The 27,172-nt window shown below is 43.1% G+C and overlaps 1 protein-coding gene across 1 annotated transcript in view; it reads right to left on the bottom strand.

The window, feature by feature from the left end:
• The window catches only part of LOC115145344 (auxilin-like), a 62,876-nt gene that overhangs the window by 29,797 nt on the left and 5,907 nt on the right, over positions 1-27,172 (bottom strand). Inside the window, 2 exon segments of the mRNA XM_029686838.2 lie at positions 4,772-4,821; positions 14,930-15,080. Coding sequence (XP_029542698.2) covers positions 4,772-4,821; positions 14,930-15,080 — 201 coding nt within the window.

Below are 27,172 nucleotides of genomic sequence, written 5' to 3'. Positions count from 1 at the left end.
CATTTTACCATATGTCCACATTTTACCATATGTCCACATTTACCATATGTCCACATTTACCACATGTCCACATTTACCATATGTCCACATTTACCATATGTCCACATTTTACCATATGTCCACATTTACCACATGTCCACATTTACCACATGTCCACATTTACCACATGTCCACATTTACCATATGTCCACATTTACCATATGTCCACATTTACCATATGTCCACATTTACCATATGTCCACATGTCCACATTTACCACATGTCCACATTTACCATATGTCCACATTTACCATATGTCCACATTTACCATATGTCCACATGTCCACATTTACCATATGTCCACATTTACCATATGTCCACATTTACCATATGTCCACATTTACCATATGTCCACATTTACCACATGTCCACATTTACCATATGTCCACATTTACCATATGTCCACATTTACCATATGTCCACATTTACCACATGTCCACATTTACCATATGTCCACATTTACCACATGTCCACATTTACCATATGTCCACATTTACCACATGTCCACATTTACCATATGTCCACATTTACCATATGTCCACATTTACCACATGTCCACATTTACCATATGTCCACATTTACCACATGTCCACATTTACCATATGTCCACATTTACCACATGTCCACATTTACCATATGTCCACATTTACCACATGTCCACATTTACCACATGTCCACATTTACCACATGTCCACATTTACCATATGTCCACATTTACCATATGTCCACATTTACCACATGTCCACATTTACCATATGTCCACATGTCCACATTTACCATATGTCCACATTTACCATATGTCCACATGTCCACATTTACCATATGTCCACATTTTACCATATGTCCACATTTTACCATATGTCCACATTTACCACATGTCCACATTTACCATATGTCCACATTTTACCATATGTCCTTATGGCCATATGGCCTTTCTTCCAATGCATTCGATTTGTCTGTTGATTTGATCATTGTTTGCTTTTGTCCGTCGGCTGTTTAGAGCGCTCATTGCTTTGTTTTTCATGTGCGCGGGGGTATTGGTGTTCTCTGTGTCGTCCGTGGCCAGAAGTAGACCATTTATTTAGCTTCATTATTTTCTATCAATATTTGTTTTCTTTCCTGGATCAGAGGATGATGGTCGCCGATATCACTAGACACCAACGGAGCATCGAATACATCCAACATGAATGACAGTAGGCCTATAGTTGACTCTTTCAGTTAGAAGCAATCGATTTTGCAACGGCATAGGCCTACATTATTTGATTTGTGTGCCCATGAGAACTGTTTTCACAGTGAAACACAATGAAATGTTATGAAGGCATAGCTACACTTACAGTGCATTTTCAGAGATCTCCAATATCCAGGATTTTTTTTTTTTACAGGGTTTAAGTTCTAATTCAATTGTTAAAAGCTTAATAATGACAAATAACACCGTCATAAATGTCATTCATGTAAGGAAAGTCAGGTAGTGTTTTATGTCAGGCCATCTGAGAAGACTCCAAGCATTAACTCATGAATTATGGACAACTCATGAACGAGGGTGTAAACATGTTTGGATTCAACTCTTATATTATATTGAATGTAGGCTGCCTGTTCTGCGTGTGTTCATGTGTGTAAAATTGCCTCGGCTGAGAGGTTAGGCTGCCAGCTGTGGTGTAAGCCTAGCGGAGGGTAAACGAGTAAATGCCGTTTAACCATCTTTTTTCAAAACATTTTACTTATCAGAGGTAACCCACCTTTTTTTTGTTTACCACTACATCACTGGCTGCCGGTAGGCCAATTTGAAGTTCATGGTAATAGGCCTACACATTGTAGCCTGGACTAGTAAATTGACCGTGTGTGTTTGGGTGACCATCCCGTTTTACTCGGGACAGTTTCAGCCCCATTTCAGGTGTCTCGGCTTTTCAGGGTACAAAAAAGGGGTCCATTTGTCATCAATTAATGTCGAATGTCATTAACTTTTTGGTGTTTGGTAAATAGATGTGTCATTTGATGAATGGAAATAGACGAGTGTACATGCAGTTTGGATTCATTGGAGTGGACAAACGGGCACAGGTAGCCTACGTTTTTGAAGTGATTTGTTAGCCAATCAGATGAAAGCATCGTGCCTGTTCATGTCACATAAAATGGCAATTCATTTTTACCGGTAAATGACGTCTTTATTAATAGGCCCATAAAAAAAAATAGAGCTCTGAATTCAGGGGCCAGAGCGCATTCTGACACTCGAGTTGAATTTACGAACGCACCCATAAATGAGTGTTCAGTAAGAGGAGGGATCTAAGGTGACACACTATGCATTAGGAGATAGGGGCCCTCAGGTGTCAGAGGAAGGCCCTTCAAATTGTCAAAAGACTCCAGCCACCCAAGTCATAGACTGTTCTCTCTGCTACCGCACGGCAAGCGGTATCAATGCACCAAGTCTGGAACCAACAGGACCCTGAACAGCTTCTACCCCCAAGCCATAATACTGTTAAAGAGTTAGTTAAGTAGTTAACCAAATAGTTAACCAAATAAGTTAACCAAATAGTTAACCAAATAGTTAACCAAATAGCTACCCGGACTATCTGCTTTGACCTTTTTGGGTCGCAGCAACTACTGTTAATCATCTATAATGTTGCCTTGTCACTTTATCCCTACTTACGTACATGTACATATCTACCTCAATTACCTCGTACCCCTGCACAAGGACTCGATACTGGTACCCCGTGTATATAGCCAAGTTATCCGTTATTTATTCATTGTGTTACTTTTCTATTATTTCTATTATTTTCCCTCTGCATTGTTGGGAAGGGTCCATAAGTAAGCATTTCACTGTTAGTCTACGCCTGTTGTTTACAAAGCAGGTGACGAATAACATTTTATTTCATTTAATTTGAGTGGCTGTGTCCTCATCATCTGGAGGACAGACTGCTGTTACATGCAGCGTGTGTGTGTGGATGTGTGTGTGTGTGTGTGTGTGTGTGTGTGTGTGTGTGTGTGTGTGTGTGTGTGTGTGCATGTGTGTATGGATGTGTGTGTGTTTGTGTGCGCTTGTATGTGTTAGCATATACACTACATGGACAAAAGTATGTGGACACACCTTCAAATTAGTGGATTTGGCTATTTCAGCCACACCCGTTGCTGACATGTGTATACATTTGAGCACACAGCCAAGCAATCTCCATAGACAAACATCAGTAAAATGGCCGGTACTGAAGAGCTCAGTGACTTTCAATGTGACACCGTCATATGATGCCACCTTTCCAACAAGTCAGTTCGTAAAATTTCTGCCCTGCTAGAGCTGCTCCGGTCAACTGTAAGTGCTGTTATTGTGAAGTGGAAACGTCGAAGAGCATCAACGGCTCAGCCGTGAAGTGGTAGGTCACACAAGCTCATAGAACAGGACCGCAAGTGCTGAAGCGCTAATCGTCTGTTCTCGATTGCAACACTCAATACCGAGTTCCAAACTGCCTATGGAAGCAACGTCAACACAAGATCTGTTTGTCGGGAGCTTCATGAAATGGACTTCCATAGCCACACATAAACCTAAGATCACCATGCTCAATGCCAAGCGTCGGCTGGAGTGATGTAAAGCTTGCCGCCATTGGACTCTGGAGCAGTGGAAATGCGTCCTCTAGAGTGATGATTCACGCTTCACCATCTGTCAGTCCAATGGATGAATCTGGTTTTGGCGGATGCCAGGAGAACGCTACCTGCCCGAATGCATAGTGCCAACTGTAAAGTTTGGTGAAGGAGGAATAATGGTCTGGGGCTGTTGAAGGGAAATCTTAATGCTACAGCATACAATGACATTCTAGACGATTGTGCGATTCCAACTTCGAGGCAACAGTTTGGGGAAGGCCCTTTCCTGTTTCAGCATGACAATGTCACCGTGCACAAAGAGATATACAAAAATGGCTTGTCGAGATCAGTGTGGAAGAACTTGACTGGCCTGCACAGAGCCCTAACCTCAACCCCATCGAACATCTTAGGGATAAATTGGAACTCCGACTGCGAGCCAGGTCTAATCGCACAACGTCGATGCCCAACCTCACTAATACCCTCGTGGCTGAATAGATGCAAGTCCCTGCAGAAATGTTCTAACATCTAGTGGAAAGTCTTCCCTAAGAGTGGAGGCTGATATTGCAGCAAAGGAGGGACCAACTCCATATTCATGCCCATGGTTTTGGAATGAGATGTTCGACGAGCAGGAGTCCACATACTTTTGTGTATCATAATATCACCCTAACCCTAACCCCATCCCAACTAAACCTAAAAGCTCTCCTAGGCCCGAAAAACCAAGAGCAAACCCTCTCTTGTTGAAATCCCACCCTCTGTCACCTATAGATTTACAGTAGATGTTGTGTAGGGAGGGAGTGAGGCAAAGTTTACAGGAGGCTAGAGACTGAGAGATCTAGAAGTCTAACAATTGGGTGGAGAAGAAACCTGTGAAGCCCAAATACAGGCTTCAATACTACCCTCCATAATGATCAAATAAAGGTACCGTTAGAGAACGATGGATGTCCTTTTAGCAAGAGAGAAAAGCCAATGCCAGTTAGAAGAAGACGAGAGTCTGGTACGCTTCACGAATGGAATGGTGCTAAAGCTAGAACAGCCCAACACCGCAGGCACCCATGCAGTAAATTAACACAGCTGACGGAATTCATACACAGGAACACGCCCTTTCCTTTCATTCCATTTCATACAGTTGATCTAGAACTTACAGTATGATTTGACAATAATGTGTACTCACCTATGATTCGTGATGTGATGTAGGCAATGTCCAGCTCTCCTTTTGTGTACCTGCGACAGAAATAACATTTTCTCAATTCATAGAATATGAATAATTCAGATTCTTAAAGGTATATGACGCTGCATAGATCACTGAGATTTGTCTACAGTTTTTTAAAGACCTGATTGTTTCTGTCTAATTTGTATTTGAATGATCCAGAGACATTGTAGCTGCTGAAGTGAACATACACAGACAGGGGTCTGTGGGGAGGGGGGGTCCTTTGGGGGGGGAGGTCCAGGGATCCTTTGGGCCTGTAGCCTAGTCGTCTCGCTGGTTTAAAGGATTTGGAGACAGGCGCAGGAATACACAATAGGGATTTTTAATACACCCAAAACAAACACGTATACAAAAACACTGGGCTGTACCCAAACAAAAGAGCGAGGGTAAACCTTGTTGAACGACATGGGACGATACCCGTAATACACAATATATAAAGCACACAGCATAACAGCTGCAGCAACGCATAGGTACTCACACCACCAACGAACATGGGAACAATAATCGACAGGACACTGGTAAACCAAGGCCAACCGTGCTATTTGGTTTGTTTTTTCGCATCGTTTGTAACTTATTGTGTACATAATGTTGTTGCTACCGTCTCTTATGACCGAAAAGAGCTTCTGGACATCAGAACAGCCATTACCAACCTCGAATTGGACAAATCATTTTTCTTTAATGAGTTGGAAGGATATGCTCCAAACACCCAAACAGGTCCCCTCTCCTCGTCATTCGCTGGAGAAAGAAACAGAGATTTCGCGGAAAAAGATCGGGGTGCCTTGTGAGCATCAGGCGACGAGTGGCTAATCTGCCTTTGCCATCCATACTGCTAGCTAACGTTCAATCGCTGGAAAATAAATGGGACGAAGTGAAAGCACGTATATCCTACCATCGGGACATTAAAAACTGTAATATCTTATGTTTCACCGGGTCATGGCAGAACGACAACATTAATAACATACAGCTGGTGGGTTATACACTGTATCGGCAGGATAGAACAACATCCTCTGGTAAGACACGAGGCGGGGGGCAATGCATATTTCTAAACAACAGTTGGTGCACAATTAGATATTGTGCACCAAAAATCTTTAGATTTTTCTCGCCTGAGGTAGAGTATCTCATGATAAGCTGTAGACCACACTATCTACCTAGAGTTTTCACCCCTCAGGGGTGCATGCTCAGTCCTCTCCTGTACTCCCTGTTCACTCATGACTGCATGGCCAGGCATGACTCCAACACCATTATTAAGTTCGCCGATGACACAAAAGTGATAGGCCTGATCACCGACAACGATGAGACAGCCTATAGGGAGGAGGTCAGAGACCTGACCGTGTGGTGCAAGAACAGCAACCTCTCCCTCAATGTGATCAAGACAAAGGAGATGATTGTGGACTACAGGAAAAGGAGGACCGAGCACGCCCCATTCTCATTGACAGGACCATAGTGGAGCAGGTTGAGAGCTTCAAGTTCCTTGGTGTCCACATCACCAACGAACTAACGGTCCAAGCACACCAAGACAGTCATGAAGAGGGCACGACAAAACCTATTCCCCCTCAGGAGACTGAAAAGATTTGGCATGGGCCTTCAGATCATCAGAAGGTTTTGCAGCTGCACCTTCGAGAGCACCCTGACAGGTTGCATCACTGCCTGGTAAGGCAATAGCTCGGCCTCCGACTGCAAGGCACTACAGAGGGTAGTGCGTACGGCCCAGTACATCACTAGGGCCAAGCTTCCTACCATCCAGGACCTCTATACCAGGCGGTGTCAGAGGAAGGCCAAAAAAAAAAAAAATGGTCAAAGACTCCAGCCACCCTAGTCATAGACTGTTCTCTCTGCTACCGCACGGCAAGCGGAACCCGGAGCGCCAAGTCAAGGTCCAAGAGGCTTCTAAACAGCTTCTACCCCCAAGCCATAAGACTCCTGAACATCTAATCAAATGGCTACCCAGACTATTTGCATTGCCCTCCCCTCCCTCTTCTACGCTGTTGCTACTCTCTGTTATTATCTATGCATTGTCACTTTAATAACCTACATGTACATATTACCTCAATTACCTCGACACCAGTGCCCCCGCACATTGACTCTGTACCGGTACCCCCTGTATATAGCCCCGCTATTGTTATTTACTGCTGCTCTTTAGCTATTTGTTATTCTTATCTCTTACTTTTTTAAAGGTATTTTCTTAAAACTGCATTGTTGGTTAAGGGCTGTTGTATTCGGCGTATGTGACAAAAACAATTTCATTTGATTTGTAAACGTATATCCACTATTCTAGGCCAATGGTCTGTTTGTGAAGTACTGAGGTGGATGAGAGCCATATGGCCCTGAGGGCTTCCCATCCTGGCCCTGCATGGTTATGCAACAGCCCAGCCACATGGGTAACCTGAGGGAGGGATGAGAGGAGGAGAGGAGGAGAGGGAAGAGGGGGAGAGAGGCTGGGAGGAGGGGAGGCGGGGACAGGAGGAAGCATCAAGTGGGAAATACTCATAATGAGGTCATTGGACCAGCAGCAGTGTTCTATTTTGATACAGTGTTGTGTTGTGCTCTCCTGCAGCATGAACAGTGTTAGACTATCTGGCTAGTGCTAGCTCTAGTAACTGTGTCTGCAGGCCTTCAGAACTGGATTTGGCACTGTGGCTGCTACGTAGGCCTTTCTGGCTAGCGCTAGCTCTGCTAACTGTGGCTGCTGCATAGCCCTTCCTGGCTAGCGCAAGCTCTGCTAACTGAGGCTGCTGCATAGGCCCTTCTGGCTAGTGCTAGCTCTGCTAACTGTGGCTGCTACAAGTCTAGCTATAGTGCTGGCTCTGCTAACTGTTAACTGCGGCAGGTACAAGTCCAGTTATAGTGTTAGCTGTACTAAATGTGAACTGTGGCTGCTGCTGTCTGGTCATAGCGTTAGCTCTGCTAACTATGGCTGCAAGACTGCAGAGCCAGCCCAGGTTATTTAGAGCAGGATAAGCAGGTGTCATTTTGCATTGCGTGAGGCCAGCAGTGTTGTAGCATGCAGATTAGACCTATTCTGGCTACATGCTGGAGCGTGTATAGCCTGCCTCCCCTTGAGATGCCGATAAGAATCGCTAGTAGGCTTGCCAGTATCTTGTTGGTGGGGGGAGAGGTAGGCTAGGCAGAGAGCTCTGTAAATATTTGACATATTTTATTGTTTTTAAGAGTTTTGGATCCAAAAAAATATATACTTTTAAAGTTTTTGATAACTTGTTCATAGATGAACTGAAATATCTGGTGGTGTTCCACAGGAATGCAGGACTGATTATGGCCGTTTCTATTTGGCTAGCTAGCATGATTTAAATGACGCAGCAACACCAGATTAACAGCGTTGGCTTTTTAGCACCCTGCCCCAGTTCCTAGAGGGACAGCGGTGTGAGTGGATGCAGAGGCTCATTGGACCATTGTTGAGGTGTGGTGGTCTTACTGGGGCTTACAGTCACTGAAGCATCACCCAGGTGGGTACTACATTTCAGGACTGGACTCTACCTATGAAGGAGGAGCTGTGACGATCGAAGACGACAAGGTGGCCGTTGAGGAGCTCTGTGGCCTCAAACAGGTGTATAGGCTACTGTAGGCATATATTCTATACCCTGCTATATATACACAAAAACACAAAACATTAATTAGGCCAGGCAAGCTACAGCTACCCTTGGCTGTATTACATTAGAGACATTGGAGCCATGCTCTAACAGTTAAAGCTCACACGCTCAGTAGAGTGGCGACAGCACAGCTGTGGCGTTTCCCGCCATTTCCTGTGGTTACTGTGACACGTTGCAGTAACCACAGATAGGCTTTGTCTGTAAATAGAAGGTTCTGATAGAGAGGAATAGGTCATCTTAATAACTTATGAGTCGTGTGTTTTTAGAGAGAGAGAGAAAATGGGAGAGAGAAGAGAGGGAGAATATAGAGGGGAGAAAGAGGGGGAGGAAATGAGAGAGAGCGAAATTTGCTCCTGCAACACTAACTCAAAAAAGTTCTGGGACACTGTAAAGTCCATGGAGAATAAGAACACCTCCTCCCAGCTGCCCACTGCACTGAAGATAGGAAACACTGTCACCACTGATAAATCCACCATAATTGAGAATTTCAATAAGCATTTTTCCACGGCTGGCCATGCTTTCCACCTGGCTACTCCTACCCCGGTCAACAGCACTGCACCCCCAACAGCAACTCGCCCAAGCCTTCCCCATTTCTCCTTCTCCCAAATCCGTTCAGCTGATGTTCTGAAAGAGCTGCAAAATCTGGACCCCTACAAATCAGCCGGGCTAGACAATCTGGACCCTTTCTTTCTAAAATTATCTGCCGAAATTGTTGCCACCCCTATTACTAGCCTGTTCAACCTCTCTTTCGTGTCGTCTGAGATTCCCAAAGATTGGAAAGCAGCTGCGTTCATCCCCCTCTTCAAAGGGGGGGACACTCTTGACCCAAACTGCTACAGACCTATATCTATCCTACCATGCCTTTCTAAGGTCTTCGAAAGCCAAGTCAACAAACAGATTACCGACCATTTCGAATCTCACCATACCTTCTCTGCTATGCAATCTGGTTTCAGAGCTGGTCATGGGTGCACCTCAGCCACGCTCAAGGTCCTAAACGATATTTTAACCGCCATCGATAAGAAACATTACTGTGCAGCCGTATTCATTGATCTGGCCAAGGCTTTCGACTCTGTCAATCACCACATCCTCATCGGCAGACTCGACAGCCTTGGTTTCTCAAATGATTGCCTCGCCTGGTTCACCAACTACTTCTCTGATAGAGTTCAGTGTGTCAAATCGAAGGGTCTGCTGTCCGGACCTCTGGCAGTCTCTATGGGGGTGCCGCAGGGTTCAATTCTTGCACCGACTCTCTTCTCTGTATACAACAATGAGGTCGCTCTTTTTGCTGGTGAGTCTCTGATCCACCTCTACGCAGACGACACCATTCTGTATACTTCTGGCCCTTCTTTGGACACTGTGTTAACAACCCTCCAGGCAAGCTTCAATGCCATACAACTCTCCTTCCGTGGCCTCCAATTGCTCTTAAATACAAGTAAAACTAAATGCATGCTCTTCAACCGATCGCTACCTGCACCTACCCGCCTGTCCAACATCACTACTCTGGACGGCTCTGACTTAGAATACGTGGACAACTACAAATACTTAGGTGTCTGGTTAGACTGTAAACTCTCCTTCCAGACCCATATCAAACATCTCCAATCCAAAGTTAAATCTAGAATTGGCTTCCTATTTCGCAACAAAGCATCCTTCACTCATGCTGCCAAACATACCCTTGTAAAACTGACCATCCTACCAATCCTCGACTTTGGCGATGTCATTTACAAAATAGCCTCCAATACCCTACTCAACAAATTGGATGCAGTCTATCACAGTGCAATCCGTTTTGTCACCAAAGCCCCATATACTACCCACTATTGCGACCTGTACGCTCTCGTTGGCTGGCCCTCGCTTCATACTCGTCGCCAAACCCACTGGCTCCATGTCATCTACAAGACCTGCTAGGTAAAGTCGCCCCTTATCTCAGCTCGCTGGTCACCATAGCATCTCCCACCTGTAGCACACGCTCCAGCAGGTATATCTCTCTAGTCACCCCCAAAACCAATTCTTTCTTTGGCCGCCTCTCCTTCCAGTTCTCTGCTGCCAATGACTGGAACGAACTACAAAAATCTCTGAAACTGGAAACACTTATCTCCCTCACTAGCTTTAAGCACCGACTGTCAGAGCAGCTCACAGATTATTGCACCTGTACATAGCCCACCTATAATTTAGCCCAAACAACTACCTCTTTCCCAACTGTATTTAATTAATTAATTTATTTTGCTCCTTTGCACCCCATTATTTTTATTTCTACTTTGCACATTCTTCCATTGCAAAACTACCATTCCAGTGTTTTACTTGCTATATTGTATTTACTTTGCCACCATGGCCTTTTTTGCCTTTACCTCCCTTCTCACCTCATTTTCTCACATTTTATATAGACTTGTTTATACTGTATTATTGACTGTATGTTTGTTTTTCTCCATGTGTAACTCTGTGTCGTTGTATCTGTCGAACTGCTTTGCTTTATCTTGGCCAGGTCGCAATTGTAAATGAGAACTTGTTCTCAACTTGCCTACCTGGTTAAATAAAGGTGAAATAAATAAAAGCGAGAGAGAATGGGAGATAGAGAATACATTATCTACCTCACTTGCTTTGGCAATGTTAACACGTGTTTCCCATGCCAATAAAGCCCTTGAATTGAATTGAATATAGAGGGGAGGGAGAGGGGGGAAGGAATGAGAGAGAGAGCAATAGAGAGAACAAACACCATTATAAATACAACTAAATGTTTATTTTTCCTTTTGTACTTGAACTAATTGCACATCATTACAACACTGTATATAGACATATGACATTTGAAATGTCTTTATTCTTTTGGAAATTTTGTGAGTGTAATGTTTACTGTACATTTTTTAGTGTTTATTTCACTTTAGTTTATTATCTATTTCACTTGATTTGGCAATGTAAACATGTTTCCCATGCCAATAAAGCCTCTTAAATTGAAATTGAATTGAGAGAGAGAGAATATAGAGGGGAGAGAGGGGGGGGGGTGAGAGAGAGAGAGAATGGGAGTGGGCCAAGGACACACTGCCTTTCAGACCAATACAACACTCAGGGAAAACAGAACAGAACACAGCATTGCAGAGTCTGTCTGTCACAACTGCATGTGTTCTAAGGAAGACAGCTTGCACACAGCTGATTGAATGGTATCTCATTTGACCATGAATCAAGTAACTGACTTTGTTTCAACAAATTCCACTGAATCTTGGATTATATCAGATGTACACATGTAGCCTCCATGGCTTTGAAATAGCTAGCTGTAGTGTAAGCTATAGATAGGGACTAACTATATCTGTAGTACACACAGGCCACGCCTGCTCTACTATACAAATGGCAGGTCAACAGTAACTAGCTGTAATACACAGTACCGAACTGACAGTGGTGTACACATGGCCTGTTTTTTTCTAGGTGAAATTAATCCCTGTGTATCAGCATTGCTCTAGGTACAATAAACCGCTATCAATTATTCACACAGGAGAGGAGAGAAAAGGAGAAGAGAGAAAAGGAGGGGAGAGATGAAGAGAAAATGGAGGAGAGGAGGAAAGGATAGCAAAGACAAATAGGGGAGAGAATAAACAAGCTGAGAGGAGTGAAGTTGAGATCATAGGAGACGAGGGGAAATAACAGGAAGGGAAAGGAGAAGGGAAGAGACTAGGCAAAAGATAACCCGTATTAGCAGCAAATTGTGATCGACCCGCTGAATCAATACACCCCGGCTCTGCCCTGCTCCGTAACTGACACCAGTTCAATGTGGTCCAGAGAGATGGCAGAGAGGTTCTGTGTGTGTGCGCGCGTGTGTGGCAGGGTTAAAGGCAGAGTGTGTGGACAAGGAGGCATGAGTCTTCGAGAGGCCTGCTCACTGTCCGACAGTACAGAGGCTCCTTTGTGTGGCCAGTGCAGACGCCTACGCAGAAAGAATGTCATCTCTCTCAGGACCCAGCGGTGCCAGACTCGGTAGCCCCCCCCCCCCATTATCCGTCATCCCTCCACACCCTTCCCACTGTTCCTCCAGGCCTCTCCATCCATTCATCTGCTTCCCTCACATCCCCTTTAGGAAAAATATATCCAGCCTTTTTTATTAGCTATCTATTTTACTCATATTTTATCTCCATATACGGGTACAATTCAAATAATAACTCTGTCTCTCACCAATAGCATTAAGTGTTTTCCCATTGTGCTGTGGTGTACAGCCATAGAGATTTATCTAAGTGTCTAAAACAGAGCTCTCCAACCCTGTTCCTGGAGAGCTAGTGTCTTGTCGGTTTTCGCTCCTACCCTAATTTAGCCCACCGTATTCTAATAATTAGCTGATTGATAAACTGAATCAGGTTAGTTACAACTGGGGTTGGAGCGAAAACCTACAGGAGGTTAGCTCTCCAGGAACAGGGCTGGAGTTAAAACCTACAGGGGTTAGCTCTCCAGGAACCGGGTTGGAGTTAAAACCTACAGGAGGGTCTCTCTCCAGGAACAGGGCTGGAGTTAAAACCTACAGGAGGGTAACTCTCCAGGAACCGGGTTGGAGTTAAAACCTACAGGAGGTTAGCTCTCCAGGAACCGGGTTGGAGTTAAAACCTACAGGAGGTTAGCTCTCCAGGAACAGGGTTGGAGTTAAAACCTACAGGAGGTTAGCTCTCCAGGAACAGGGTTGGAGTTAAAACCTACAGGAGGTTAGCTCTCCAGGAACCGGGTTGGAGTTAAAACCTACAGGAGGTTAGCTCTCCAGGAACAGGGTTGGAGTTAAAACCTACAGGAGGTTAGCTCTCCAGGAACCGGGTTGGAGTTAAAACCTACAGGAGGTTAGCTCTCCAGGAACCGGGTTGGAGTTAAAACCTACAGGAGGTTAGCTCTCCAGGAACAGGGTTGGAGTTGGAGTTAAAACCTACAGGAGGTTAGCTCTCCAGGAACCGGGTTGGAGTTAAAACCTACAGGAGGTTAGCTCTCCGGGAACCGGGTTGGAGTTAAAACCTACAGGAGGTTAGCTCTCCAGGAACAGGGTTGGAGTTAAAACCTACAGGAGGTTAGCTCTCCAGGAACAGGGTTGGAGTTAAAACCTACAGGAGGTTAGCTCTCCAGGAACCGGGTTGGAGCGAAAACCTACAGGAGGTTAGCTCTCCAGGAACAGGGTTGGAGTTAAAACCTACAGGAGGTTAGCTCTCCAGGAACCGGGTTGGAGTTAAAACCTACAGGAGGTTAGCTCTCCAGGAACAGGGTTGGAGTTAAAACCTACAGGAGGTTAGCTCTCCAGGAACCGGGTAGAAGAGCCTTGGTCTGAAACCATGTGTAATCAGCCCAGTCATAACTACCCCATCCCATATTTCACAGGTCAGGAAACCACGGCAACCACAGAGGACAGGTAAACATCTCAACTGGATGACAACTGACGCTCCTCCCTTCACACTACCATGTTAGCTCCCAGCAGGCACGTAGTGGCCTTTTCTCAATTCGATTTGCTTAACTCCTGTGTCCTCTCTCCGTCCTCGCTCACCTCCTTTTGAAAAAGGAGAAAGGTAATCGAGGAGAGGCGGCGAGGTGAGGGAACGTGGATGAAAATGGGCTTGTATGAAATGAGACACTCCTTCTCCACTCACGCGTCATCAGGCAAATTCCACTTGCAGTGGTGGATCGCAAAATAAATATGTAAAGTGTTAAAAACAACTTAAGTTGGCTATGCTAGACATTTTATAGATAAAACGATACGTTTCATATTGTTTTTAAACGTGTGCATGCTTCTCTCCTCCGACAAAACAAAAGCCGACTCAAAGTGGGTGTGGCAGATTTTCAAAATGCTTCCGCGAAGGACTCAGATAGGATACACAGGACTATCCTCGATGAAAGGTGGCTATCGAGGAGGGGAGGACACTCTTCCGTTCGTCCACTAATGAATTGACATCTCCTCGACCACTTGAGGAGAGAGCAAAAGCCTGAGATCTCTGCTAGGCCCAGCCTGAGCGCTCCTTATCGGGGAAGGCATAGAGTCGTTCACCTCTAGGCTAGCCTGGGAACCAGAACTGGAGTTGGGTGGGAGGAAAAGCCTGTGAAATTTCTAGCCCAAAACAACTAGATATCATGGCATGGAGGCTAGCCACATGTCACCGCACCCCAGCCAGGGAGCTTCAACATGGGGCACAGACACATCATATCTCCCCATGCCAGACCCACCCATAAGAAAAAAAAGATTGCAGTCGGACTGCAGTATGCTGCAAATACTGCGTCCACATTTTTTTTTCTGCAGTAATTGCAGTTACAGTGCAGTATAACTGCAGTTCAGCTGCAGTATACCGTAGTTATTCTGCAACTACTGCGTCCAAAATACTACATTTGCGGCAATTTTTGTAAAGGCAGAGATGGGTGGTGTAACAGGTTAAGGAAGTTAGGGCTCAGGAAATCAAATCACAATTTATTTAAAGTGTATTTCACTAGGTCTCAACACACTTAACAGAAGAAGTTTGAATGAAAAGAGAATACAATTTCAAACGAGTCAGGGGTAAAGGGATTGGGGGTGATTTTCGGGACTTACGTGGCCACCTGGTGCATGACTTTAGTGGAGGTGTCTTTGAGTGTGTCCTTCAGGTTGTCCTTGAAGTTGCTGAAGAACTTGCCGGCTCCGCCTTTCACCATATCCAGCAGCCCTCCGCCATAGTTGGCATCCATATCTGGAGATGGAGGACCTTTACAATTAAGAATGACGAGAAACACACACTGAGGATGCAGACAAAGACAGACAGACATGTAGACGCATGTAGAGACACAGTATATGGAGCACAGAACAGACAAACAAATATACCTAACAACATGTGTGTCTTTCATCCCCAATGGCCCGACAAACAGAAACAACATCCAACATATAATATAGGGCTGTCCCCGACTAAAATAAATCTTGGTTGCCCAGTCTGTTCTTTCGACCAATCGATTGGTTGACATTTTAAAACGTGTATTTTTCCATATATATACACAAACACATCCTACTGTATTGTGTTAATCAAATCAACTAGATGCACTGCGCTTGTCTGATGCTTTAAGCGCACTGTTTGATTAAATAACTAAGACACACAAATGACTAGAGGGAGTCCGACCGCAATGTATTTGGTTGTGCCAGGCCGGGCTCAGACTTGCTACGCTGTGACAGCGAGTGACTGAGTGACTAGCACCCGTTGTCTCTCCCTCCTACCTGCTGCAGCGACCACCACAGAACTTCAACAGTGTGTATCGCGCTGTCCGTGTCGATGAAGCTGCAACATAATTACAGCCATTTCTGACTGAAACGTTCCGTTACCGAAGTCTCTCGTATGTTTAAGAAAAATATTCCCTCTTCCCTTAACCCTTGCTCTCGTCACGTGACACATATATGCATCGCATGCACTTATTTTAGAATAAGGATAAAGAAGTTGACAAGATGGGGTCAGCCCTAATATAACAAGCACACTAATTGGACCGATAAACTGTTCGAGAGAGAGAGAGAGGGAGATGCAGTCAACTCTGGTACTGTGCTAGTTCAAGAGAAAGCCCTCCTCTTGGACTTTACCCAAGTCCTATATCTGATTCAGCAGCCTGGTCTAAACACACTCCTCCCTTCCCCACCCCATCCATCTGTACACAGCACATGGCACTGAGCTGACACTACCACTACCACTGCCACAACCACTACCACTACCACTACCACTACCACTGCCACTACCACTTCCACTTCCACAACCACTACTCCTAAATGTGTTCTCTGAACATTCTTGTAACATCAAGAAAATGTTCCTTGCACAAGTGTATAGTTTTTGTGTTTTGGGAAGGTCCCAACAATGTTCCCACCAGACTCTTCCCACAGCCTAATGAACCATTCTGGGAACCTTTAGAGAACAGACTAAATGTGTTCTAGGAACATTCTGGGAACCTTTAGAGAACAGACTAAATGTGTTCTAGGAACATTCTGGGAACCTTTAGAGAACAGACTAAATGTGTTCTAGGAACATTCTAGGAACCTTTAGAGAACAGACTAAATGTGTTCTAGGAACATTCTGGGAACCTTTAGAGAACAGACTAAATGTGTTCTAGGAACATTCTGGGAACCTTTAGAGAACAGACTAAATGTGTTCTAGGAACATTCTAGGAACCTTTAGAGAACAGACTAAATGTGTTCTAGGAACATTCTGGGAACCTTTAGAGAACAGACTAAATGTGTTCTAGGAACATTCTGGGAACCTTTAGAGAACAGACTAAATGTGTCCTAGGAACATTCTGGGAACCTTTAGAGAACAGACTAAATGTGTTCTAGGAACATTCTAGGAACCTTTAGAGAACAGACTAAATGTGTTCTAGGAACATTCTGGGAACCTTTAGAGAACAGACTAAATGTGTTCTAGGAACATTCTGGGAACCTTTAGAGAACAGACTAAATGTGTTCTAGGAACATTCTGGGAACCTTTAGAGAACAGACTAAATGTGTTCTAGGAACATTCTAGGAACCTTTAGAGAACAGACTAAATGTGTTCTAGGAACATTCTGGGAACCTTTAGAGAACAGACTAAATGTGTTCTAGGAACATTCTGGGAACCTTTAGAGAACAGACTAAATGTGTTCTAGGAACATTCTTGCAACATCAGGTGAATGTTTTACACAAACATTCTATAATCATCGGCGCGACTGGACAGTTTTTGTGTTATGAGAATATTTGCAGCGCCCTAACGAATGTTCAGAAAACCTTCACAGAACCAATTTTGCTTTGCTGGGAGGTCTCCTGATCTCAACAAGATTTCTTGGATAAAGGAACATTATTTAATTAAAAAAAATACCACTACTAACACAAAACTCTGAATCGCTCAGATCACACCAATAGGAGTTATTGGGGAGTAGTGATCAAGGGCTGTAGTAGGTCTATTGCTCTTTACAGAGAAATCTACATAACTAAATCTACGAGATTATCAATCAGGCAAAGTGGGCGATTAAGCTTCAAAAGCGGCTCAATTCTGGCATCTAGGAGGGACCTGTGTGTGCACTGACTGCATTCATTTGAGTTGATTGCATCACATTTTATGGAGTCTCAGAAGACAGGAAATCCACCATGAAGGTAAAAAATAACATTTTGTTAGAATTCCTACTGAAATGGAGGGTTTCCTTTATGTCCTGCTACTAGTGTGCGTGTGTGTGTGTGTGTGTGTATTGGGGGAGGGGAGCTCTGGTAGTTTATGGAGGTCAAATCGAGCTATGTACGGCGTTCCCGTGCGCCTCCTAAATGTTTTAACAATGCAGAAGGCGCCACATAGCGCCGTATAGTGTCTTAGGTCTCTCTTGTCGTGATGTGTGTTTAGTCCTATATTTTGATTTGATTTGTAATCCCCCGTTCCTGCAGGAGGCCTTTTGGTAGGCCGTCATTGTGAATAACAAGTTGTTCTTAACTGACCTGCCTAGTTAAATAAAGGTCAAATTAAAAAATGTATAATGTCATGATTGGTTGTGGGGGTACATCCTGTATAAACAGAAACTCACATCCTTGACAACTTTGACAAAAGGCTATCAGAACAAGTTCACAAATAAAATACATCTTTATGAGACCTCGTGTATGGATTTCAAAGACACAAAAATGAGTTTGATCTCCTGGAAAAAGATCTGGGAGGTAATGGGGACAGATGCCAGTAAAGATGACAATGGAATGCAGACCGTGGGGGACAGCAGGGTGCTGAATTGGCGCACATTCAACAAATCTGATCTAACAAAGTGGATATTTGTCAAATCTGTTATGATTGATCTATTGTAACAGGCAAACAACGTAGTTACTAAAATCCGATGTGGATATATTTGGCTGTTTTCGCTACATAACATTTAGAGGTTGTCCCTTTTCAGGTTTAGAAAAAGTGACTGCTAAATGCTAACTCCCATCCGTATAAGCTGGTAGCATAGCTAGCATACAGAAATCGGTTGTGGTTGTCAAAGGCGTTTTAAACTGTATTGATTGATGACGATGACATGGAAATATATTGGGGTTGACATCCATACAAGCCTTATACTCCAATTTCTACCTCAATCTAGTGTGAAATACACATGTAAACAATAGCCTAAATGTAGAGCAATTTGCTGCTGGGGCAATGGGGAGATTTGGGATGGAGATGCAGATGGGAAAACGGCTCAGCCTTTTTATTTAGGGTCAAGGGTTCAAGTTGATATCAGTGAAAAGTGTGATTTGTCAAATTGAAAATGTAACTATTAGTCATTGATTCTTTGAAAGTATTTGCACAGAGATCTTTTGGATGATAAACGAGCACCATGGGAAGTTTATAGCAGCATGTCAAATTGGGTGTCAAAGGAAAGCTAAGAGTCTATATTTTGGAGAAATTAAGGCATACATCACATTCGGGTATTCAGACCCCTTGATTTTTTCCACATTTTGTTACTTTACAGCCTTATTCTAAAATATATTACATTGTTTTCTCCCCCTCATCAATCTACACACAAAGCCAAAACAGGTTTTTAGATACATGTTTTTTCCCCCTGGAAATGTCACATTTACATAAGTATTCAGACCCTTTACCTAGTACTTTGTTGAAGCACCTTTGGTAGTGTTTACAGCCCCGAGTCTTCTTGGATATGACGCTACAAGCTTGGCATACCTGTATTTGGGGAGTTTCTCACATTCTTCTCTGCAGATCCCATCAAGCTCTGTCAGGTTGGATGGGGAGCGTCGATGCACAGCTATTTTCAGGTCTCTCCAGAGATGTTTGATTGGGTTCAAGTCCAGGCTCTAGCTGGGCCACTCAAGGACATTCAGAGACTTGTCCCGAAGCCACTCCTGCATTGTCTTGGCTGTGTGCTTAGGGTCGTTCTCCTGTTGGAAGGTGAACCTCCGCCCCAGTCTGAGGTCCTGAGTGCTCTGGAACAGGTTTTCATCAAGGGTCTCTCTGTACTTTGCTCCGTTCATCTTTCCCTCGATCCTGACTAGTCTCCCAGCCCCTGCAGCTGAACAATATCCCCCACAGCATGATTCTGCCACCACCATCATTCACCGTAAGGATAGTCGTCTTGATTACTTTCTTATGTCATTCTCTCATGCACCAAACGTTTAAATAGTGTTGATAGGTGACAGAATGCAGTCGGACCATCACATAATTGGCATATATATATATATTACTCTTGCAGAATTTCCATGTGGGCGAGGATATTGGAAATTTAATCAAAGCCTACTAGATGATAACTTGTTTTTAACAAGGACAGTAGAATTCATAACTGACTTTCTTCGACATAACATAGGTACAGCAGATCCCCTTATTGTATGGGACACTTTTAAATATGCCTTTAGAGGCCATGCAATTCAGTACTCATCTACAAAACAAAAGCAATTTACAGTTGAAGTCGGAAGTTTACATACACCTTAGTCAAATACATTTAAACTCAGTTTTTCACAATTCCTGACATTTAATCCTCATAAAAAATTCCCTGTCTTAGGTCAGTTAGGATCACCACTTTATTTTAAGAATGTGACATGTCAGAATAATAGCAGAGAGAATTATTTATTTCAGCTTTAATTTATTTCATCACATTCCCTGTGGGTCAAAAGTTTACATACACTCAATTAGTATTTGGTAGCATTGCCTTTAAATTGTTTAACTTGGGTCAAAGGTTTAGAGTAGCCTTCTACAAGCTTCCCACAATAAGTTGGGTGAATTTAGGCCCATTCCTCATGACAGAGCTGGTGTAGCTGAGTCAGGTTTGTAGGCCTCCTTGCTCGCACACGCTTTTTCAGTTCTGACCACACATTTTTATGGGATTGAGGTCAGGGCTTTGTGATGGACACTCCAATACCTTGACTTTGTTGTCCTTAAGCCATTTTGCCACAACTTTGGAAGTATGCTTGGGGTCATTGTCCATTTGGAAGACCCATTTACGACCAAGCTTTAACTTCCTGACTGATGTCTTGAGATGTTGCTTCAATATATCCACATAATTTTCTTTCCTCATGATGCCATCTATTTTGTGAAGTGCACCAGTCCCTCCTGCAGCAAAGCACCCCCACAACATGATGCGGCCACCACTATGCTTCACGGTTGGGATGGTGTTCCTCGACTTGCAAGCCCAAAAAGTACAATATTTGTCCCCATGTGCAATTGCAAACCATAGTCCGGCTTTTTTATGCGGTTTTGGAACAGTGGCTTCTTCCTTGCTGAGCGGCCTTTCAGGTTATGTCAATATAGGACTCGTTTTACTGTGGATAGAGATACTTTTGTACCTGTTTCCTACAGCATCTTCACAAGGTCCTTTGCTGTTGTTCTGGGATTGATTTGCAATTTTCACACCAAAGTACGTTCATCTCTAGTAGACAGAATGAGTCTCCTTCCTGAGCGGTATGATGGCTGCGTGGTCCCATTGTGTTTATACTTGCGTAGTATTGTTTGTACAGATGAACGTGGTACCTTCAGGCGTTTGGAAATTACGACCAAGGATGAACCAGACTTGTGTAGGTCTACAATTTTTTTTCTGAGGTCTTGGCTGATTTCTTTTGATTTTCACATGATGTCAAGCAAAGATGCACTGAGTTTGAAGGTAGGCCTTGAAGGTAGGCCTTGAAATGCATCCACAGATACACCTCCAATTGACTCTAATTATGTCAATGAGCCTATCAGAAGCTTCTAAAGCCATGCATCATTTTCTGGAATTTTCCTAGCTGTTTAAAGGCACAGTCAACTTAGTGTATGTAAACTTCTGACCCACAGGAATTGTGATACAGTGAATTATAAGTGAAATAATCTGTCTGTAAACAATTCTTGGAAAAATTACTTGTGTCATGCACAAAGTAGATGTCCTAACCGACTTGCCAAAACTATAGTTTGTTAACAAGAAATTTGTGGAGTGGTTGAAAAACGAGTTTTAATGACTCCAACCTAAGTGTATGTAAACTTCCGACTTCAACTGTAGGTCAAAAGAGTCCATATTAACAAAGGAAATTGAAGGACTAACAGTACAGACAGCAATACAAACTACAGCATAGAGGCTCAGAATAAGTTAGAGGAAAAACAAAAAGAAATGGAGGAACTTATTTAAGAAAGATCCAGTGTAATATACAAATAAAGTAAACCGAATGGAATATGGGGAAAGATGCAGCAAATCTTCAACATAGAAATGCTACCAGAAAGAATTTACTGAAACTTCTTACAAATTATGGAGTCACTCATGATTCACCAAATGATATTTTAAAAGAGGAAGTAAAGTACTTTAAGAATATGTTTTTGTTTCAGTCTCCTCCATCTCCACTAACTGAAACTAATTGTATGGATTTTTTTCTTATTAACAATGTAAAATGAACATCTGTACAGAAAGACTTATGTGAAGGCCAAATTACAGAGGAACTTCTTGATGCAATTAAAGCCTTTAAGTCCGAGAAAACTCCAGGGCTGGATGGCATACCAGTGGAAGTATGATATACTCAGAGAACCGTTATTAGCATGTTTTAACCACTTACATGGTAGATTATTGGAAACTCAAGGTCTGATTTCATTATTACTGAAACAGGACCCAAGTGGTAAATATAAAGATTCAGTCCATTTAAACATTCAGTGGCCTCTTACACTTCAGTGTTGTGATGCATAAAATCTAGCTAAATGCTTAGCGCATAGAATTAAAAAGGTTTTGTCAGATATTATTCATCGTAATCAGACAAGTTTATTTTACATTGGAGATAACATAACACAAGCACTGGAAACAATAGAACACTATGAAATATCGGGGAAACCAGGCCTGGTATTCATAGCTGACTTTGAAAAGGCTTTGATAAAGTACGACTGGAGTTTATATATAAATGCCTGGAATATTTCAATTTTGGTCAATCTCTTATAAAAATCAGTTAAAGTTATGTATAGTAGTCCTAGGTGTAAAATTGTCAATAATGACAATGAGTAAAACAAGGTTGTCCACTATCGGCATATCTATTTATTATTGCCATTGAAATGTTATCTTAAGATTAGATCAAACAATAATATTAAGGGATTAGAAATCCATGGCATAAAAACTAAGGTGTCATTATACGCTGATGATTCATGTTTTCTTTTAAAACCACAATTAGAGTCTCTCCACGGCCTCTTAGAGGATCTAGATACTTTTGCTATCCTCTCTGGATTAAAACCAAAATATGATAAGTGTACTATATTACGAATACTTACAGTCGTGGCCAAAAGTTTTGAGAATAACACAAATATTAATTTCCACAAAGTTTGCTGCCTCAGTTTGTATGATGGCAATTTGCATATACTCCAGAATGTTATGAAGAGTGATCAGATGAAATGCAAATGAATTGCAAAGTCCCTCTTTGCCATGCAAATGAACTGAATCCCCAAAAAACATTTCCACTACATTTCAGCCCTGCCACAAAAGGACGAGCTGACATCGTGTCAGTGACTCTCTCGTTAACACAGGTGTGAGTGTTGACGAGGACAAGGCTGGAGATCACTCTGTCATGCTGATTGAGTTCGAATAACAGACTGGATGCTTGAAAAGGAGGGTGGTGTTTGGAATCATTGTTCTTCCTCTGTCAACCATGGTTATCTGCAAGGAAAAACGTGCCGTCATCATTGCTTTGGACAAAAAGGGCTTCACAGGCAAGGATATTGCTGCCAGTAAGATTGCACCTAAATCAACCATTTATCGGATCATCAAGAACTTCAAAGAGAGCGGTTCAATTGTTGTGAAGAAGGCTTCAGGGAGCCCAAGAAAGTCCAGCAAGCGCCAGGACCATCTTCTGAAGTTAATTCAGCTGCGGGATCAGGGCACCACCAGTACAAAGCTTGCTCAGGAATGGCAGCAGGCAGGTGTGAGTGCATCTGCACGCACAGTGAGGCGAAGATTTTTGGAGGATGGCCTGATGTCAAGAAGGGCAGCAAAGAAGCCACTTCTCTTCGGGAAAAACATCAGAGACAGACTGATATTCTGCAAAAGTTACTGGGCTTGAACTGCTGTGGACTGGGGTAAAGTAATGTTCTCTGATGAATCCCCTTTCCGATTGTTTGGGGCATCCGGAAATAAGCTTGTACGAAGAAGACAAGGTGAGCGCTACCATCAGTCCTGTGTCATGCCAACAGTAAAGCATCCTGAGACCATTCATGTGTGGGGTTGCTTCTCAGCTAAGGGAGTGGTTTCACTCATAATTTTGCCTAAGAACACAGCACGAATAAAGAATGGTACCAACACATCCTCAGAGAGCAACATCTCCCAACCATCCAGGAACAGTTTGGTGACGAACAATGCCCTTTCCAGCATGATGGAGCACCTTGCCATAAGGCAAAGGTGATAACTAAGTGGCTCGGGGAACAAAACATCGATATTTTGGGTCCATGGCCAAGAGACTCCCCAGACCTTAATCCCATTGAGAACTTGTGGTCAATCCTCAAGACGTGGGTGGACAAACAAAAACCCATAAATTCTGACAATCTCCAAGCATGGGTTATGCAAGAATGGGCTGCCATCAGTCAGGATGTGGCCCAGAAGTTAATTGACAGCATGCCAGGGCGGATTGCAGAGGTCTTGAAAAAGAAGGGTCAACACTGCAAATATTGATCTCTTTGCATCAACTTCATGTAATTGTCAATAAAAGCCTTTGACACTTATGAAATGCTTGTAATTATACTTCAGTATTCCATAGTAACATCTGACAAAACTATCTAAAGACACTGAGGCAGCAGACCTTGTGAAAATTAATATTTGTGTCATTCTCAAATCTTTTTTTACCAATCAAATGGTCTGACCCCAGTGGACATACTCGGAATCCTGAAAGACAGAAATGATCTCACTCCAAAAACATCTTGCTCCAATGGAAAGAAAAATACCTGTCTATTTGTGGAAAAATCACTCTAATTAACTCTTTAGTCATATCACAATTGACCTATTTGCTTATGGTTTTGCCTACACCTAGCGACCTGTTTTTTAAATGATATGAGCAAAAAATATTCCATTTTATTTGGAATGGCAAGCCAGACAAAATTAAAAGGGCCTATTTATATAATGAATGTGAATTCGGTGGGCAGAAATGATTAAATATTAAAGCATTAGACCTCTCACTAAAGGCATCAGTCATACAAAAGTTATACTTAAATCCGAAATGGTTCTCTAGTAAATTAGTAAGAATGTCTTAACCCATGTTCAAGAATGGCCTTTTTCCCTTTATTCAGATTACAAATGCTCACTTTCGGTTAAGTGAAAACGAAATCATCTCCAAAATATCTGTCACGTATACTCCCTCTCCGGCCTCTAGGTCATCAGGTTGCTGATTATCTGTCACCATCGTCAAGCGCACCAGCGCCTCATGACACTCACCCGGACTCCATCACCTCCTTGATTATCTTCTCTATATCTGTCACTCCCCTTGGTTCCTTCCTCACATAAGGGAAGTGTCAGAGAGTGTTTTATTTGTGTCAGTGTGAATGACGTCCGGTCCGGGAGCCGCTACAGGCTCTCATGCCTCAGCCAGATCACCAGGCCCCCCTGCCTCTGCTGGCTCGTCAGGCTCCCCTGCCTCTGCCGGCTTGTCGGGCTTTCATGCCTCCCCCGGATCACCAGTCTCCCCTGCTTCTATCCAAAATTACAACAAACTAATTGCAGCATTACCGCAAAAATGAAAGAGGCAAGTGGAAGGGGGAAAAAGTAAGGAAATTGACTGTAGGACCTGCATTAAAGACCGAAATTGCTTAAAAAATTTTTTTGATAAATAAAAATATATACCAGTTTAATTTCAGGACCCAAAAATTGACAGCTGTGCCATATAAATTGCAAATAGTTGGGAAGAGACTTTCAATGTACCGATTCCATGGCATTTGGTTTATGAATTGACACACAAAACGACGTCAGATTAAAAACGTAGAATTTTTCAATTTAAATGATTATGCCAAAATTCTTGCAACCAATAGAATGTTTTATACGTATATGGGGGATACAATTTTCCCAGCTCTGCAGATTTTGCTGCGAGGAGGCAGAGTCATTAGATAATTTATTTTGGTACTGTCCATATGTAGCTCGTTTTTGGTCACAGGTCAAGGAATGGCTGAAGAATTGCAACATTTACCTGGAGCTAAAATGCAGTTAGCAATACTGGGTGATTTGAAAAGTCATAGTCAATCGATCAATAATATAATAACTATTTTAGCAAAAAAATAAAAAAATATATATATATATTTTTAAAAAGAATCTGGGTTTGACAGATGCCAGGAGAATGATACCTGCCCGAATGCATAGTGACAACTGTAATGTTTGGTGGGGGAGGAACAATGGTCTGGGGCTGTTTTTCATGGTTCGGGCTAGGCCCCTTAGTTCCTGTAAAGGGAAATCTTAACGCTACAAGATACAATGACATTCTAGACGATTCTGTGCTTCTAACTTTGTGGCAACAGTTTGGGGAAGCACCTTTCCTGTTTCAGCATGACAATTCCCCCGTGCACAAAGCGAGGTCAATACAAAAATGGTTTGTTGAGATTGGTGTGAAAGAACGTGACTGGCCTGCAACAGGGTCCTGACCTCAACCTCATCGAACACCTTTAAATGAATTGGAACGCAGACTGCGAGCCAGGTCTAATCGCATAAAATTAGTGCACTTCCTCACTAATGCTCTTGTGTCTGAATAGAAGCAAGTCCCTGCAGAAATGTTCCAATATCTAGTGGAAAGCCTTCCCAGAAGAGTGGAGGCTGTTGTAGCAGAAAAGGGGGGACCCAAATCCATTTTAATGTCCATGATTTTGGAATGAGATGTTCGACGAGCAGATGTCCACATACTTTTGGTTGTGTATTTCCATGTTAAAATGTTATGCGAGGCATTTCCCCCATTGTTTTTGATGGTAGGCCACCCTAGTGGGCCTACGTTATGATCAAATAGCCACAGTAACCTACCTCTGTCTGAAACTGTAGCTTAAAGCGGGTACAGCCTCAGTGATCACAGTAATGTGCGCTAGAAGTTGCACAGAATTTTCACAACATTCAAGTTTGCACTCAGCAGATCTGACATTTTCTCAGTTCCCGAAAACATTTTGAGGGAACATTGGTGGTAAGTAAGTCCCAGAACATCACTGGGGCCCGAGTTCCCTGCCACACAGGACCTCTATACCAGGCGGTGTAAGAGGAAGGCCCAAGAAATTGTCAAAGACTCCAGCCATTCAAGCCATAGACGGTTGTCACTTCTACTGCATGGCAAACGGTACCAGTGCACCAAGTCTGGAACCACCAGGACCCTGAACAGCTTCCAAGCCATAAGAATGCAAAAACAAAGCTGCTATGTAGCTAATTAAATGGCTACCCAGATTACCAGCATTGGCCCTTTTTGAACTAGGTCTCTTACACGGACTACATGCAGACACACTGGACCCTGGACACTCACACATACTTACACTGACACCCCAACACATACACACACACAGACAATACATATTCCCACACACACTGGACCCATACACTCACACATACTTACACTGACACCCCAATACATACACACACACAGACAATACATCCCACACACACTTACACTCCACACACACTGACACCCCAATACATACACACACACAGACAATACATATTCCCACACACACTGGACCCATACACTCACACATACTTACACTGACACCCCAACACATACACACACACAGACAATACATATTCCCACGCACACATAAGATGTGCACACATGCATACTGAAGCCACACGTTCACCCGCATACACACACACACACTTTCAAATTCACCACATACCTTGCTGCTACCGCTCAGTCTATAATCTATCCTGTTGCCTAGTCACTTTACCCCTACATATATGTACA

Source organism: Oncorhynchus nerka, linkage group LG17, assembly GCF_034236695.1.
Source record: "Oncorhynchus nerka isolate Pitt River linkage group LG17, Oner_Uvic_2.0, whole genome shotgun sequence".
Taxonomy (NCBI): Eukaryota; Metazoa; Chordata; class Actinopteri; order Salmoniformes; family Salmonidae; genus Oncorhynchus; species Oncorhynchus nerka.
The sequence above is the reverse complement of the archived record's forward strand: the minus strand, read 5'-3'. Positions and strand labels throughout refer to the sequence as shown.